The sequence below is a fragment of the Haliotis cracherodii genome, unplaced genomic scaffold (assembly GCF_022045235.1).
Source record: "Haliotis cracherodii isolate W230 unplaced genomic scaffold, xgHalCrac1.p SCAF_2, whole genome shotgun sequence".
NCBI lineage: Eukaryota > Metazoa > Mollusca > Gastropoda > Lepetellida > Haliotidae > Haliotis > Haliotis cracherodii.
Genome location: NW_027266275.1, coordinates 56319160 through 56335636, shown reverse-complemented (window position 1 = coordinate 56335636; position 16477 = coordinate 56319160). Strand labels below are relative to the sequence as shown.

The 16477-nt window shown below is 40.3% G+C and overlaps 1 protein-coding gene across 1 annotated transcript; it reads left to right on the top strand.

Annotated features, from left to right (window-relative positions):
* The first annotated feature begins 244 nt into the window (after window positions 1–244).
* LOC139469311 (chitinase-3-like protein 1) lies at window positions 245–13222 on the top strand. Its single transcript, XM_071251451.1, has 10 exons — window positions 245–329; window positions 3262–3328; window positions 3775–3955; window positions 4425–4677; window positions 5567–5667; window positions 6110–6227; window positions 6929–7114; window positions 7810–7923; window positions 11138–11600; window positions 12310–13222. Exons 1-10 carry the CDS (start codon window positions 327–329, stop codon window positions 12501–12503), a joined length of 1680 nt encoding a protein of 559 aa, XP_071107552.1. The 5' UTR covers window positions 245–326; the 3' UTR covers window positions 12504–13222.
* Window positions 13223–16477: the final 3255 nt, after the last annotated feature.

Here is a 16477-nt window from a genome sequence, read left to right as displayed (position 1 = left end):
AGAAAAGTAGATGGAAGGTAAACGATGTTGAACACTATTAGCATTGCCTGGAAAGATACATGGTCGAATTACGTAAAGGTGTTTAGTGGACGACAAACGAGCTCGTGTTGTTTGAAGCCTATGGGAAAGCATGGACTTAATGGAACCTCGTGAAGGGACAGAAATAATATGTATTACTCGTTCCCGTTTGCTTCAAACCTATGGCCCGCCTGCTTTGTTAGGCGCAAACACGGTCATGAATAGTGAATTGACGAGAAATAAAAGTAGCCAAGTGGAGAAGCATCCCAGTCTCCGGTTTAACCTGGGATTAGACAGTCGATACGGCAATGGTAGGTTGTTTAGTCCGACTTAAACATTTCATAAACCCACCAGTGTATATATTTATATTTGTATCTCAAAAGAACTGACAGAATGTTAACATTCATTAATATAGACATATAGATATGAGTAGTATCAGTACGGAGGTCCTGTCTTAGGAAATACTAAGACGTCCACTAAATTTTGTGTTCGTAAATATGTACTTTGTATTGTCATATTTGACCCTCGTTTCTGTATTCTTAAATTCACATATGACTTATTTTCTTATAATCACCTTATATCATGCATTCTTCAAAAAACAGTATCATATGTATATTTTCCCGTGATATTTAAAAAAACCTTAACTAAACTCAAAATGCTGTAGGTATAAAAACCGCATGTAAAAACTGAACTAGATTTTCACGGTCAATGTGTGATAACGGGAGATAGAACTGATCAATGGCATGCTTTGATTATTCTCGTGCCGTCACTGTCCCTACCAGTACCTTGTAACTTTTGGATCACAGTTGTAACAGATGTGAATAACACAGACGTAAAGAAATGTCATGCATGACGACATGTGGGATATATTAAATGCCTTATATGACAACATATACAAAACAAAATGTCATACAGGACCAAACATTGGATATAACAAAGTGCCACGCATGACCAAACGTTGGATATAACAAAGTATCATGCATGATCAAATGTTGGATATTACAAAGGGTCATGTATGGCCAAATGTTGGATATAACAAAATACCACACAAGACAAAACGTTGGATATAAAAAAGTGCCACACATGAACAAACGACGGATATAACAAAGCGTGTCGCATGACCAAACTTTGGATATAACAAGGCATCATGCATGTTCAAATGTTGGATATACCAAAATACCACACAGGACAAAACGTCGGATATAACAAAGTTCCAGACATGAACAAACGATGGATATAACAAAGTGTAGTGCATGGCCAAATGTTGGCTATACCACAATTCCACACAAGACAAAACGTCGGATATAGCAGAGTTCCACACATGAACAAACGATGGATATAACAAAGTTTAGTGCATGGCCAAATGTTGGATATACCACAATTCCACACAAGACAAAACGTTGGATATAGCAAAGTGCCACACATGAACAAACGATGGATATAACAAAGTGTAGTGCATGGCCAAATGTTGGATATACCACAATTCCACACAAGACAAAACGTTGGATATAGCAAAGTTCCACACATGAACAAACGATGGATATAACAAAGTGTAGTGCATGGCCAAATGTTAGATATAACAAATTGTCACACAGAACAAAAACGTTGGATGAAACAAAGCGCCACCATCGATCAAATGTTGGGTATAACAGACTGCCATGCATGTCCAAATGTTGGATATAACAAAGTGTCATGTTAGACCAAATGTTGGATAAACAGATGCCATGCATGACTAAACGTTGGATATAACAAAGTGTCATGCATGACGAAATGTTTGAGATAACAAAGTGCCATACATGGCCAAATGTTGGATATAACAAAATTACATGTATGATGAACTGTATGTAATAAATGTACCACATGGCGACAAACTGTCATGTCAGTCACACAAAAACGTTGGATTTAAAAAAATATATTCCCTGACGTAAAATGTCAAACATACGAAATGTCGAATTTAACAAACTGTTGTACATGACTAGGTATGATATAATGACAATCACTCCCACACGTGTAGGTAATACAAATTTAAAATCTTCAATCTTTTCGAAATCTAAAACCTTTCTTACTTTACACACCCCTTTTGAGATTGATAGAAACCATACTTGAATGAGTCACAAATTACGAACATTCCCCACCCTCAACTATAAGCGTTTGTAAGTGTTCAACCATCGCTTTGTTAAACAATCAGTCTTAAGTCCTGAACATCTGCGAACTGACCCATTTGCCTTCTGGGGGTACAAATAAGTTATTCATATCAAATTGAAGGTATATAATTACATCCGCATTTAAAGGATCATTAATGACGTCGTACTCTCTTATCGCAATTGTCTTGTTTTTATCCGGAAATCATACAAGGTAATCGGTCGGTAAACACAGTAAGACACGAGAACGTGTGTTTTGAAGTTAGAGTACATAATGCAAATACTCCCTCATATACACCTGGGCTCTTATAATTACTTGAAGGTGTTGGAATGTTTTCTTGGCTCACGTCTACCGTGACCTCGACCTTCAAACGCTACGAATAGGCAGGACACGTTCAAAGTTTCGTCTGCCCGGTAAGCGGAAGGTCGGGCGTTGGATCCTAGGCCGCGTCATACGTACTTGCTGTTACTGTGGCTGTCCCTGTGCTTTAAGGGGCTAAAACAAGGACTGGTCGGCTCGGAGTCAGTATACTGTGTTTGTGTTGGGTATTCATGTTAAACTGCGTCATGGTATCTCAGTGGGATACCACTATAAAATCGGCATAAGTCCGAACTAGTACAAGCAGCTACACACACGTGCATACACGTCGCTATTTACGAGTGCAATAATCTCGAATGTTACATTAAACCCCATCACCTCATCTACAATTTGACACTCGGGTCTTTTGGGGTGTTATTTGTTCAGTAACATGATCCGTTATCAATACCCGTATACGTCTTTAAATATACTCAAAATACTGGAATACTTAGATATTTGGTTCCATATTGATACGCAAGAAAGTATTGTTTTATTGTAAACCGGAGAATCTCTGGGATGAATGCCTTTCATTATTGATCTGGTTTTTCGATATCGTGAGTCCCCTGAATGTTTTATAATATGTGTTTCTAAGATGCTGAAACGGTAACGTGGATGTTTTTCAATGTGGATCTAGTTTGTCGAAGTCGTTTGTCCCCTGATTGTTGTATTATAGATGTTACTAATGATCTTATAAATCCCCTGTTGGTTGCTGTATACATGGAACTATCATTTGGTGACTTTCAGTGTGGACATGGGGCGTCAGTGGTTCTGCTGGCTTTGCTTAGTCTAGCAGCTGTCCATCAGTGTATCGGTAAGTAAAAAACAAACTTGCCCTAAGTATAAACAAATCTTTGACACAAGATATCTACACCTGAGAAAATCACCTTTGGTTTAATTTTTGTCCATATTCAAATGGTAACCTCTAAACCATGTGTATGTTTGACACAGTGTACCCTTGCGTAATGCTGTTTTAGTTTTAGTGCTGCAACACATGCAGATGTTGAAATAAACTAAATTTAATTCTAATTTGAATAAACACATCTGATTACTTTCGTAATGATTTGTAAACGTATTCCTCATTTCTTAATTTTGTTTCATATCCCGAAAAGGGACGTTATTATTCTTTATCCTTTAAAATGAATATTTCGGGTCATTTATATCACCCAAAGAGCCGACATTCCCTATTACTTATAAATGATGTCGAAGTATAACACTAGTTTCTAGCATTTGTACCATCGAGCCCATCTCTCCACACAGGAGCTACCAGCTTCAAGCGGGTATGTTACTACACCAGCTGGAGCCAGTACCGGCCAAGCGGGGCGACGTTCCTCCCCGGAGACATCGACCCCAACCTCTGCACCCACATCATCTACAGCTTCTACCTGTTCAACTGGGACACCTGGGATCTCCGAGCTGATGAATGGAACGCTGCGTCTTTGTAAGCTCGAGTTTAATTGGACTCTAAGATCTAAGATGGACGCTTTTGAATAACCAATATTTGCTTAACAGAGAAACGTTCGGGTTACGCTCGAGTTGGAGATAATCTATGATAACGAGCTGGAAGTATTTAAGGTCCTTGCGGGACACTTAGGAGCGATTGGATAGCCTAGTAGGTAAAAAGTCAGTTCGTCCCGCAGAAGACCGGTTTCGATTCCCGATATGGATACAATTTGTTAAAAAAACGCAACAAAATCCATTCCATAAGCTAATGATAAAACTGATATACCATGAAATAACGAAATGGATGGGTTCGTTTATACGAAGAAAAAAATGTATTCAATTTCCAAAGAAATCTCGTTGACAATTATATAAAAACAAGTAGTTGATTTGTTTGACCTTAAACTTCATTCCGTTCTAAATGTGCACAAAGAAATCATTAAACGTCCATCTATTCAAATTTGTGACAGGATATCCGGTCTCACTGCGCTGCGCAATTCCAACAAGGAGCTGAAGATTATGATAGCTGTGGGTGGGTTCAACTTCGGGTCCCCTGCGTTTTCCTACATGGCGAATACAACTGCCAGCCGAGCGGCCTTCATTTCCAGCACACTGACCACGCTGTCCAGGTACAGTTTGAACGGCCTTGACCTGGACTGGGAGTACCCTGGTACCAGAGGAGGAACAGCTGAAGATAAGGAAAACTTCGCGTTGCTGTGTCAGGTGAGGTATTACCATGCCATGTTCCTTCATCTGATTGTATTTTACAAAGGGGTTCCTGGTTAATGATATAGGTTCCCAGGGACTTGTGCTGGTCGTCAGAGCTGACTTAATGGACCGTGTGGTCAGGCTTTGTTAATTGGTTGACAGTGCGTCATCGTGCCCCGACGGCGTGGATCGTTCCCCATAATTTAAATCACTGGTTCGTCTGGTCCAGACCGCTTCCATATAATGGAAATATTGAGCGTCGCGTGAAAAAAAGCTAAGAAAACAAACACATGTTCAATGGATTCTATCAGTCTGATACCAAGTCTCTGCTTTCTATTAACATTTTGTTCTCATATAATTATGTCTTTTCTCAGAGTTATACACCCCCTAAAAAATAAATAGCTGTACAATCTCTAATCTTATAGCATATCCCTACATACCTATACATTCCCTGCTCTTAAATAGCTGTACACGTCTTTACTTTTTATATATATATTTCCTGTGGTTGTTAACTCCCTAGTCTTAGACAGACACCCCTTTCTTATATGTGTATAGGACCAATATTGTTATATAAGCTCCAATCTCTTACAGGTTCCGGCCCGTGACGATCCGGGGTAGAATAAGTCTACAGCAACCCATGTTTGCCGTAAAAGGCGACTAACAGAATCGGGTGGTCAGGCTCACTGACTTGGTTGATGCATGTCATCGGTCCAAATTGCGTGGATCGATGCACATGATATTAATCACTGGATTGTCTGGTCCATACTCGATTATTTACAGACCGCCGTCATATAGCTGGAATATTGCGACCTTAAACAACAAACCAACCAACCAACCAATCTTACAGGTTCCTTATCACTTGGTATACATGGCAAGATGTGCAATATCATTTCTACTTCTTCAGGAGCTGAAACGTGCCTTTGAGCCCTATGGTTACCTGCTGACAGCAGCCGTTCCTGCGGGATACCAAAACATCTATGCCGGCTACAGTACCGAGGCTGCACAGTAAGCAGGCATTTTTCAATTAAAGTAAAGCCTCAAACATAATATTAATTGGTCGGAATCACAGATACTTCCGTTCTATGTTAATAATGCCGTTGTAGAGTCTATGATAGAGCCCCTGGCTTATAAAACGTCCTTAACAATGTTTTTAAAATGAAAAAAGAAATCATGAAATCTGGACCGCCTCGGTGGTCTAGTGGTGGGATGTCCGCCCGGATTTGACCAAAAACGTTACAAGGCTGAAAAAAGACGCCGAAACACTGCAAAGACAAGGTCCAAAACACAACTACACTGTATAATACCCGTATACATCAACTTCGTATAACTTTTTATTGTTTGTTCCATTTTTAATCACCATCAAACTTTATTTTGCCTGGCAGTTAGACTATATTTGGACATTATTAGTAGTAAAGGTAATAAAACAGACCCATGGTTATGCTTGCAGGTATTTAGATTTCGTGAACGTCATGGGCTACGACTACTACGGTCCCTGGGATGCTACAACGGGACATAACGCACCGTTGTATTCTCGGGAGGACGACCTCGATAAGCGTTTTACCTTGGTTCGTACCCACAACTTGGAACAAACAATGCTTCGCAATAATGATGTCATTGTCCACAACTAACATGAATATATACATGGCACTGGTGGCTGTAGAGTGTTCTATGTCAAATATAATACGCGCCTCTTAAATACCAGTAATGTTGCATTATTTCTTTATTGAATCGATCTCTATCTCCGGCAATTGACTACATGACTACGCTGCCATCGCGTCTGTGTGTGGCGACACAATGATATATACAAGACGTCAAATGAGAGGCCTCGTGGTTTGACTACAGTTAATCCGAACATGTAAAACATATAAAAATGTCCAAAAAGACGCAATTTAATCACAAAACAAAAGTTACTGTTATGTAAACAGCGATTGAGTGATATAATAGCTATAAGAGTTTATGCGGATATAACTGTTCAATAATTCATGTATTCTTCTCTCTGGCACGGATGGTCCAGTCGATTTGCATACCTTAGGCAGATCAGAAATCTGTGATCCCGGGTTCGAATCCAGGTTCGCTCTGACTGTCATTACCATATCCGTGCTCATGGGTTTCTCAAAAGTGTTAAACGTCTAACGCCTGCATCACTTCGGATTTGCCTCCCACATCAAGCTGACACTCCATAATATAACTGAAATACTGTTCAAAGTGGCCTTAAAACCAAGTCACTAAATCAGTCATATGCTTATATCATTTATGGGTTTTTCAGACCGAAACCCTTCGAATCTACAACCAAGAACTTGGGATTCCAAAGTCAAAGATAATTGTTGGAATGCCGACGTACGGACATACGTGGACTCTGACAAACCCCTCCAAGACCGGTCCTAGATCCCCCGGCACACCCGGGCCAGCGACAACTTACGTGAAAACCCCGGGGGTTATTGCGTACTTTGAGGTAGGTTACTAGTTTCATCAATCTCATTCAAATCAGATCTTAGTTGCTACCACTAAACAAACATCTGAGGACATCACATCAACGGGTCATGTCAGAACGATTTTTCATCTGGCCAATCAGAGCGTAGCTAGCCAGCAAGTGACAATCGGAATGTGTGTTCTAATTATGCAATTTCGAAAAGGTTGACAACGGGGTATTCGAAAGACAGTTACGGGGTGTACGAGTGATTCCGTCAAAATCACCGTCTATCTCACGCTTTAATGGAATAAACATTTTGAAACTGAAGTGACTTTCCATAGCCCTTGGGACGTAATGTCATAATATTTCGACCATCTATCAGAGATTCCAGAATTTTGTTTTCAAATTTGGTATCGATATTTTTCAAAGCGTAGTCTAGAATGGAAGTCACCATTTTGCAGCTGTTTTCTCATTGGCTAATGTCGACGTCTTGTCAGTTAATTCGTTGGTCGGTCAAATTTCGCGAAAGGTCGTTCTGACGTGACCTGTAATGGGATGTCCTCAGATCTATGTGTACCGCTAGCAAGCAATAAAATCTGATGATTTTAATGAGATTGCTAGTTTCTTGTGCAAGGAGTATTGCGCGAAGCAAGTCGGGATATGTGTAAACTAGATAACAAACACAGGAGTGTCGCGCAAACATCAAACTAAATAATTTTTAAAACTGTTCATTTCAGGTGTGCAACAATAGCTCCTTTCAGCGGGTGTTTGATGACGTCGCCCTCGTTCCATACGCAGTGTTTGGCTCCATGTGGGTTTCTTACGATGACATTGTAAGCATCGCCATCAAGGTGGGTCACATAACCTCGTACACTACTCCTCAAAATAACATGTGCGTGTAAATTTCAATCGAAGTCGCGATCGAGGGGAAGTTTGTTTTGATCATAAGTGTATTTGCAGTTTTCTCAAACAGTAAACTGTTGATCGTTTCACATCTAAAACACAGAAATACCTTTGTATGTTTTTACCTATAGCTGTCACATTAGTTGTCAATGAACACTGGGTTGTCACAGTAGGGGATCCCGTGTACTGCACGCAGATTACATCTCAGGTGAAGTTAAGCAACGTTTTTCGCGGACAGTAGTTGGATGGGTGGACCCATCGTGTTCGGCAGCTTAACCGCTGAGAGTTTCTACTGCCCCATACTGAAACATATGCTGCACATGCCTCTGTTCATTCAGCAGTATATGGGTACCCGTTAGGATGAGATTGTCATGCGACTGTTAACCTAGCGCAATATAAGGCAGAATCGATTGTATACTGCCTAGAGAGTTGACAATGAAATTCGACTGCCACTGAGCATGCCATGGTAATAATGGTTTGCTTTTAGCCTGATATCCAGCATTGAAAAGCACAATTCAAAACATTATGGTTATTGCCCTTTTAACACCTTTCTCAATAATTTCAGACATCTCTTTTTTCATTTTTTATTTCAATAGTACGGTCAAATGAAGAATCGTTTAGATAGTTTACATTGTCTTGCGGTCAGTTTCAATCAGATTTGTATCCGACCCAGCTCATCGGCTGTTGGTGTTAACACTGAAGTACAAGTAATTCAACCTATATACTGACGGAACTGTCCTATCATCAGAAGACTGACAATTGATTAATGATCCAGGCCTCCGCAATTTTCTTCTTTGATCCTATGGACTTGCTGCCTGCCTCAAATAACCACTTTATATAAAGGAGACTGGACAGTGTAGGTCCACTATCCTGTGCTTGTAAACACTGAAGCCTTGGCCACACTGGTTGTCCCTTATAAACACGGCTTGTATGGCAGTCGGCTCATCTCATCCGACCGCCTACGTGGTCTAGTGGTAGAGCGTCCGCCCGGAGAGCGGAAGGTCCGGAGTTCGATCCCCGGCCGCGTCATACCAAAAGACGTTAAAAGATGGTACTTGTTGTTACCCTGTCTGGCGCTCGGCAGAAAGGGGCTAAAACAAGGACTTGTCGGCTCGAAAACTGTATACTGTGTCTGAGTGGGGTATTCATGTTAAACTGCGGCATGGTGTCTCAGTGAGCTAGCACTATAAATCGGCATCAGTCCGGTCTAGTACAAGCAGCTACACACACACACGTGCATGCACGTCGTTATAAAAGTGCAATAATCTTGGACGCGACGTTAAACCCCATTTCACCTCACCTCATCTCTTCCCCAAAGGTCCTCTCGGCTAGCAATGGGAGGAATCCATATTGGATTCTCTAGTTCACGTGACTATCACATCACACAGCACAATCTGACGGCATTGTATACCTAACTTCCTAGGGCAGGACATGCTTACCCTTTTTCGCGAACGCCTGGTGTCATATCCGAACATCGATATCACTGATTTTCAGTGGTCCATTGAAATACTTTTCACCTTTTACGCCCAGTGGAATCTGCATATTATCTGGCGTTCATGTTTAATATTTCATATGCTTTTGTCAACATCGGACATCATGTTGTCCGAACTTCATGCGGGGGATCTGGTGTTACACGATTACATTGATACCGCTCAAAATCTCTACTCCATTGCTTCCCGAGGTATTATTTATCTAACGGATTAAACCAAATGGATCCGAATACTCAGAGATTGTAAGTGTACCTGATTCATACATGTAGGGCTCAAAAGTTTTACACACTCAATCATTTACGATATTTATTATGTTGGCATAACATGTATAGTTACCTATTCCAGGTTACTAGGTGGTCGTGGTACGAGACGTTAGCTATGTGTAAATGTATACCTGCTACAACCATAAAACCGCAAAATAGATCCATATATCTGTGTATAGAAAAATACACAATGCTAATTATGAATAGCAAAAAATCCCGCTAAAATCAAAACGACCGTCTGTAAGGCCACAACCAATTGATTATGTTTTTGTCAAAATTGCCGCTTTTCTTACGTTTGTAATTAAAGTTTTTTTTAAAGTTAATTCAGGATTAAGTCTTGCGAACAGATTCTTTAACTCAAAAATACAAATAATGCAATGCCAAGGCGACGCTTTGTTCAGTAGACTATGGACAAGAACTATCAGACATACCCATCGTCCGGGAGAACTTAATTTATAACAATAAATTTTTAAGTTATTGTTATGGGAAATTTGTCACCAAAAAAATGATACATTGATACATCGGTTTATTGTATGGTCCAGACCAAAAACTCGAAACATGACGTGAACTTCTCGATAACTGCTTTCAGACACACAAAAACCGAATGTCAAGCACGGAATGTCAAGCACAATGTTTGAATGTCAAACTTGTAGAGATGATTGACAGGTAGATGTAAAGCTTGTATAAATGATTGGCAATGACTGGCAAAATTGTGTCCTAGGAGATTGGCAACTGACTGGTAAATAAATACGGCTGGTCGGCAGGCTAGACAATTATGATTTAATAGCCGAAGCTCAATACATCCTCAATATAGACAAGGCAAGATGAGCGTATACAGAAAACAATTGCATAGTTAAATCAACGTGAACTTCACGTAACAAAAAGAAACTAGATAATTTTGTTTGGTCCCCACCCAGCCCTTTTCTTTACTTTATCGTGATACAAAATGTAGATAAGGTTTATTGGCATGTGGAAGTATAACACCATGTCGGGGTAAACATCAATCCAATGACATGTTTAAGAGCGAACATTTTGAACTGCCCGCAGCGTATAAGATTCCGGGTTGGTAGATTATATTTTACTTGCCACTTTTCTCCACACACTAACCAAAAGACATGTGCCAGTTTACCAGCGCACATTATTATTATTATTGTTGTTGTTGTTGTTGTTATTGTTGTTATTATCATTGTTGTTGTTGTTGATGATGATGATGTTAAACAGCGGATTGTCTGGTCCATACTCGATTACTTCCAGACCGCCGACATACAGCTGGAATAATGCTGAGTGAGGCGTTCAATAACAAACAAACAAATGTTGTTGCTGTTGATGTAGGTAGATATTTCTAAAGTGAATGTACACTGTTTATTAATGTCCACTGACCACGGCTCTTGGGCTTGCCCCTGCTACAGACTGACATGGTGATAAACCAGGGGTACGGCGGCGTGATGTTCTGGACTCTCGACTTGGATGACTTCAATAATGTATGTGGGGGAGGCAGATTCACCCTCATCAACTCCGCCAAGAACAGACTTCTGGATGCAACACCAACAGCGTCTACTTCAAGAACTACTTCTACAACAACTACTACAACCACTACCACTCCAACTACAACGTCTCCAACTACGACCACTGCAACTTCTACTACTACCACTACTACCACTACTACTACTACTACAGCTACTACTTCAACAAGGACTACAACAACCACTACCACTCCAACTACTACTACAACCACTCCAACTACTACTTCTACAACTCCAACTACTACTTCTACAACTACTACTACCACCACAACCACTACTACAGCCACTCCACCTACTGCCGTTTCTACTGAAGAACCCTCGGACGATGTTGAGTGTGATTATTATACAGGTAATTATTGACACACTAATATTTATCCTATCATCGGTACACTTTTATTTTAAACAATTTTAATTTCCATACATCCCTATAATTTGATCAAAGCCTAACAAATCAATCATAGCCCAATTATACCACATGAACATCTGTTATCAGTTCTGGCACTGAGTCTAAAAGTCTAATGGAATATAACTTGAGGGGCCATAACGAATTGAGAATTTATTTGTCAGGAGCGCTTCAACCTATTATCAATTATTACTTCTCGTAAGAAAGCATTCATATACAAGTTATGAAGAGAATGTGTTTGACTTAGGCATATTTGATCTGATATTGTAAAGGAATGGGAACATGAGATTAAAGTAAATTTCATTTTAAGAATAATTGTTTGAAAAAGAGCAGGACAACCCTTTTTTTGCCTTAGTTTTTGAACTCAAAGTATACTATTCAGTGAACATGAAAAAAAGAAATGTGCTGTTGTACCGCCTCATCTCCTAGTAGTACGTCCCTAAGACAAGTACACCACCTAGAATACATAATAATGTTAAGATTCAATTCTAATTATGAATAATTCATATGTAAAAACAATAAATACGAAAGCATCGCCAGCCTGTCACTATCGGCAGACATTATCCGACAAACAAATAATCATTTCGTTGAGGCCACACTGGATCAAGTCTCTTATCATAATTATTAAAACATCACTGCTATTTTTCTGTTGTAGATCCCTCTCATGCATACAACAGGTGGTGGTACTATGCGAACCCTGATGACTGTGGACAGTACCGTTTCTGTTTTGGAGAGGTTCTCTGCCTTGCTTTTATGAACTGTCCGCCCGGCACCCTGTGGGACCATATAGCTCTCACCTGCGAACACGCCGACAAGGTCACATGTGCGTGTGCCGAACGAAACGACTAGGGCGCTTGTAATATATTACCTTGTTTACGACTCTGAAACAAAAAGATGCCGGAAAAAGATAACTTTAAACAAATATAAATTTAAAGAAAACACTTACTTTACATAATATCAACCTGTGAAATACAAAGGACATGATTATTTTGAAACTCAGATTTCAGCATAGCATACACAAATGTAATTGTTATGGTAACTGAAAAAAAAATGTCAAATTTCCGCAAGACAATAACACCTTATGTTGCAATTAGTCCCATCTGAAGCATATCCATTTATCAAACAGCGCGTGTACCAGAATTCTTGAAAACGTATACGAAACACTGTTTTCACATGGTATGTTCATGTTTAATTCTTTAAAGAGGGGCTACGCTTTGGTCATTGGGCAGACCCAGGATGAATGATTCAAGACGTTAAATACCACTTTGTTTTTCCTTTGCTGATTTGAATATCAACCACGCAAGCAGTTAAATACACAGTCAACGCCACAGTGTCAGCTGTGGCACGAATAACAGCGCCAGGACCTAGATATGGAAGGAGCCCCGGGCCTTGAAACATAACCCCTCTTTAAAACTATGTATGTGCGTAGGCCCCGGGCCCATGATACAAGAAATAAATTCGTAAATGTAAAACGTGTTTTCTCGTAAGAATAATATATATGGGCACTTTCAGACATTTTATATGTTTATTTTATAATATTTTGTATTTTTATGTGATCATCTTTGTAATATCATTTTTGGCATGATGATCAGTTGTGTATGTTTTTTGTTTCGATGAATGCTATACAGACTGGGAGGTTGGGGGCATTCTTCTAAGGCACCGCAATTGGTTGTACATTGGTACGTCCCTTGGCATGTCAGGATGAGCATGAGTTAGCCCTGATTTGAGATTGTTTTTCAGCACCATGCCCATGTTCGTTGGTTTGGCGTTGGTAAATGTCTAAGGCCTGCATCACTTCGGTTTTGTCCAGCATCAAGTTGACACGCCGTGATAGAACTGGAATACAGTTCAAAGAGGCGTTAAATCCAACTCACTTACACAACAGGTAATCTCCATTTGGGTGCAGATATCATCGGCCTAATCGTCCTAGAAAGGGTTTTGTGTTTCCTTGGATGCTGAGCATTTAGAATCCGAGTTTCACATGACGACGTCACTTGTTTGTGCCAGGAATTATGGGGATAAAACAAGGACTGGTCGGCTCGGCATCAGTATGATATGTCTGAATTGGGTATTGCTAGCACTATCTGCCGGACTAGTACGAGCAGCAACACCACACACGCATGCACGCGCACACGCATACACGAACTAGCGTGAAATAACGTTGAACGCGACTGGGATTCACAGTATGAAGCTCCTTCGTTGTATTCCCTATACATGTACTTAATTAATTGTTAAAGGAGGTGTCAGATCATATTCTCCAACTCTAAAGATAGAGATGAGATTTCAGGTAAAAGCGCCCTTTATGTGAGTGAATGAGTGAGTATGTCTTTACGACACTTTAGCAATATCACGGCGTGACGAGCGACCACTTACAACCGCTGTCCTACCCCACGCCTTTAAGTTACGTGATGTGTGTGAAACAGTCTGGAGTAACGATTCAAGGAATTTCTATAGACGTTTCAAACAATCATTTAACAGGGTCCGGATTAACACTGTTTCACTGTACATACTGTCTGGTGACTATTATAGACCAGAATTAATCGAATTTCTTATCTGATTCATTCCCTACATTAACATGCGTCATCCTCCGGAAATATATGGCACACAGTCATTGTATTATCTCACGATTTCTGTTCTGCTGTCAGTTTGAGTGAGTCATATATCGGAGGATCATTCTTCGCAGCTTATACATCTTCGACGAGACTTCTGCACACAATGCAATTATGACAAATGCATTTTCTTTAAGAGAAACGCATTATGCCAAGCAGACGGTGTGGTTTTTTTTGCACCAGTCGTTTTAACAGTTCTTATCAAAGGTGTCACACTTGTGCCAATAATGATAGCATAGTTTGAAGACGGTATTAAGCGAAGACAACCTTTGTATGTTTTTGATCAATTCAAACGAATTATTTAAGGTTATAGAAAGATAATAATATGTCCAACAAATAACTCAACATGAAGGATTTGGTGTCTAGGACTTTAAACATTGTACTTATGTGGGGAATCGAATCCGTACCTTCGGCGCCGCCTCCGTGGTCTTGTGGCAGAGCGTCCGCCCGGAGAGCCCCGGCCGCGTCATACCAAAAGACGTTAAAAGGTGGTACTTTTTGCTACCCTGTCTGGCGCTCGACATTAAGGGGCTAAAACAAGGACTGGTCGGCTCGGAGTCAGTATACTGTGTTTGAGTGGGGTATTCATGTTAAACTGCGGCATGGTATCTCAGTGAGCTAGCACTATAAATCGGCATCAGTCCGGACTAGTACAAGCAGCCACACACACACACGTGCATGCACGTCGCTATATAAGTGCAATAATCTTGGACGCGACGTTAAACCCAATTTCACCTCACCTCACCTCACCGTACCTTCGGCAATACGAGCGACCTCAACAGGTTTATAACGCCCGTTATACAGTAAGAAACGCACACGAAGTGGTGCGGTGAGGTGAGCTGAGAGGAGGTTTAACGTCGCGTTCAAGATTATTGCACTAATATACTGGCGTGAATGCACGCGTATGCGTGCGTGCGTGCGTGGTTGCTTGTACTTGTCCGGACTAATGCCGGTTTCAAATTGCTAGCCCCATGACGCAGTTTCACAGCGATACCCCACTAAGACGCAGTATTCTGAGCCGACAAACCCTCTACACAGAGACACCAGTCTGCTGTCATAACCTGTGTTACGAGGTGATTTCCATATTGAACATTAAGGTTCACTGCGAAAGTAGTACGTAAAGAACTCAATTATGAAATCGGTAAATGACAACACAAGATCAATGGATAATGAATAATTTATATTAAAAACACACAGTTTTAGGTTTACAATCAAAGCAGGCAATACAATGTGTGAAATATGTGACAGAAGTAATGAGTAACAGGCCATTCAGTTAATGTAAGTGTACTCAGGAATGTCCAGAATTTTGTCACAGTCGATAGTCTTAAAACGTCCCTGTCTCCGTATGTGAATCCGAAATTGGGTGCAAGCTGGCAGGAATTCGGTGTTTTCAGATGGACACTAGTCCGCACTTAGCAAGTATACAAGACACATGTCCGGTCTTATAATGTACTTCTTATATATGAACGGCCAGCCTTCTAGAGTCTGCCTCATCCCGACACTTCTCTAACGATTAAGCCTACCATGTGTCACAACAACCAGGGGAGGTAACTCGAAATTTACAACACTCGCTGCTGCCGACACCTTTCGACATTTTACCAGCGCTTTAATCAGTCACTGCCACTGACAATCACAACAAAGACACTTTACAACAATCTCCACGGACACATAACACCTGGCTCTGGACTGTTTCAATGAATTCAGTTTGTTAAAGGTTTTCAGACATTTCTTTCACCTGTTTCTTTAAGATACAGACAATTACAGTTATTGACATGTTCAGTGAAGTAAAGATTTCAGGTTTAATTGACTTTACGTTTCTATTTGTATGTACATTACAATGTTGATTGACTGTACAGTGAAAAAGTCCCATATCGGGTTATCTGTAGTTTGAGACAAGCGAAGACCCGATACTGGTCACGATCGTAAAGTAGCATCGTCTCTACGGTGTCCTGAAGTTTGAGTTATGGTGGGGTTACTTACTGTCTGTTTATGCATGTTCGGCTTTTGAACATGAGACACAATCAGTATTGGTATTCATTTCATTTTCAGTTATACATTTCATTCTCGGAAGTGATTTTAACAAATAATTTCTTTATGACTTCGGTGTTATTTGTGGATTATAGTTCGAGAATGAGTTTAATACATACTGATCATACAAATTTAAAATTGTTAATCTTGGGAAACAAGCACGAATGGTTCTGAAAAGTTTATCGC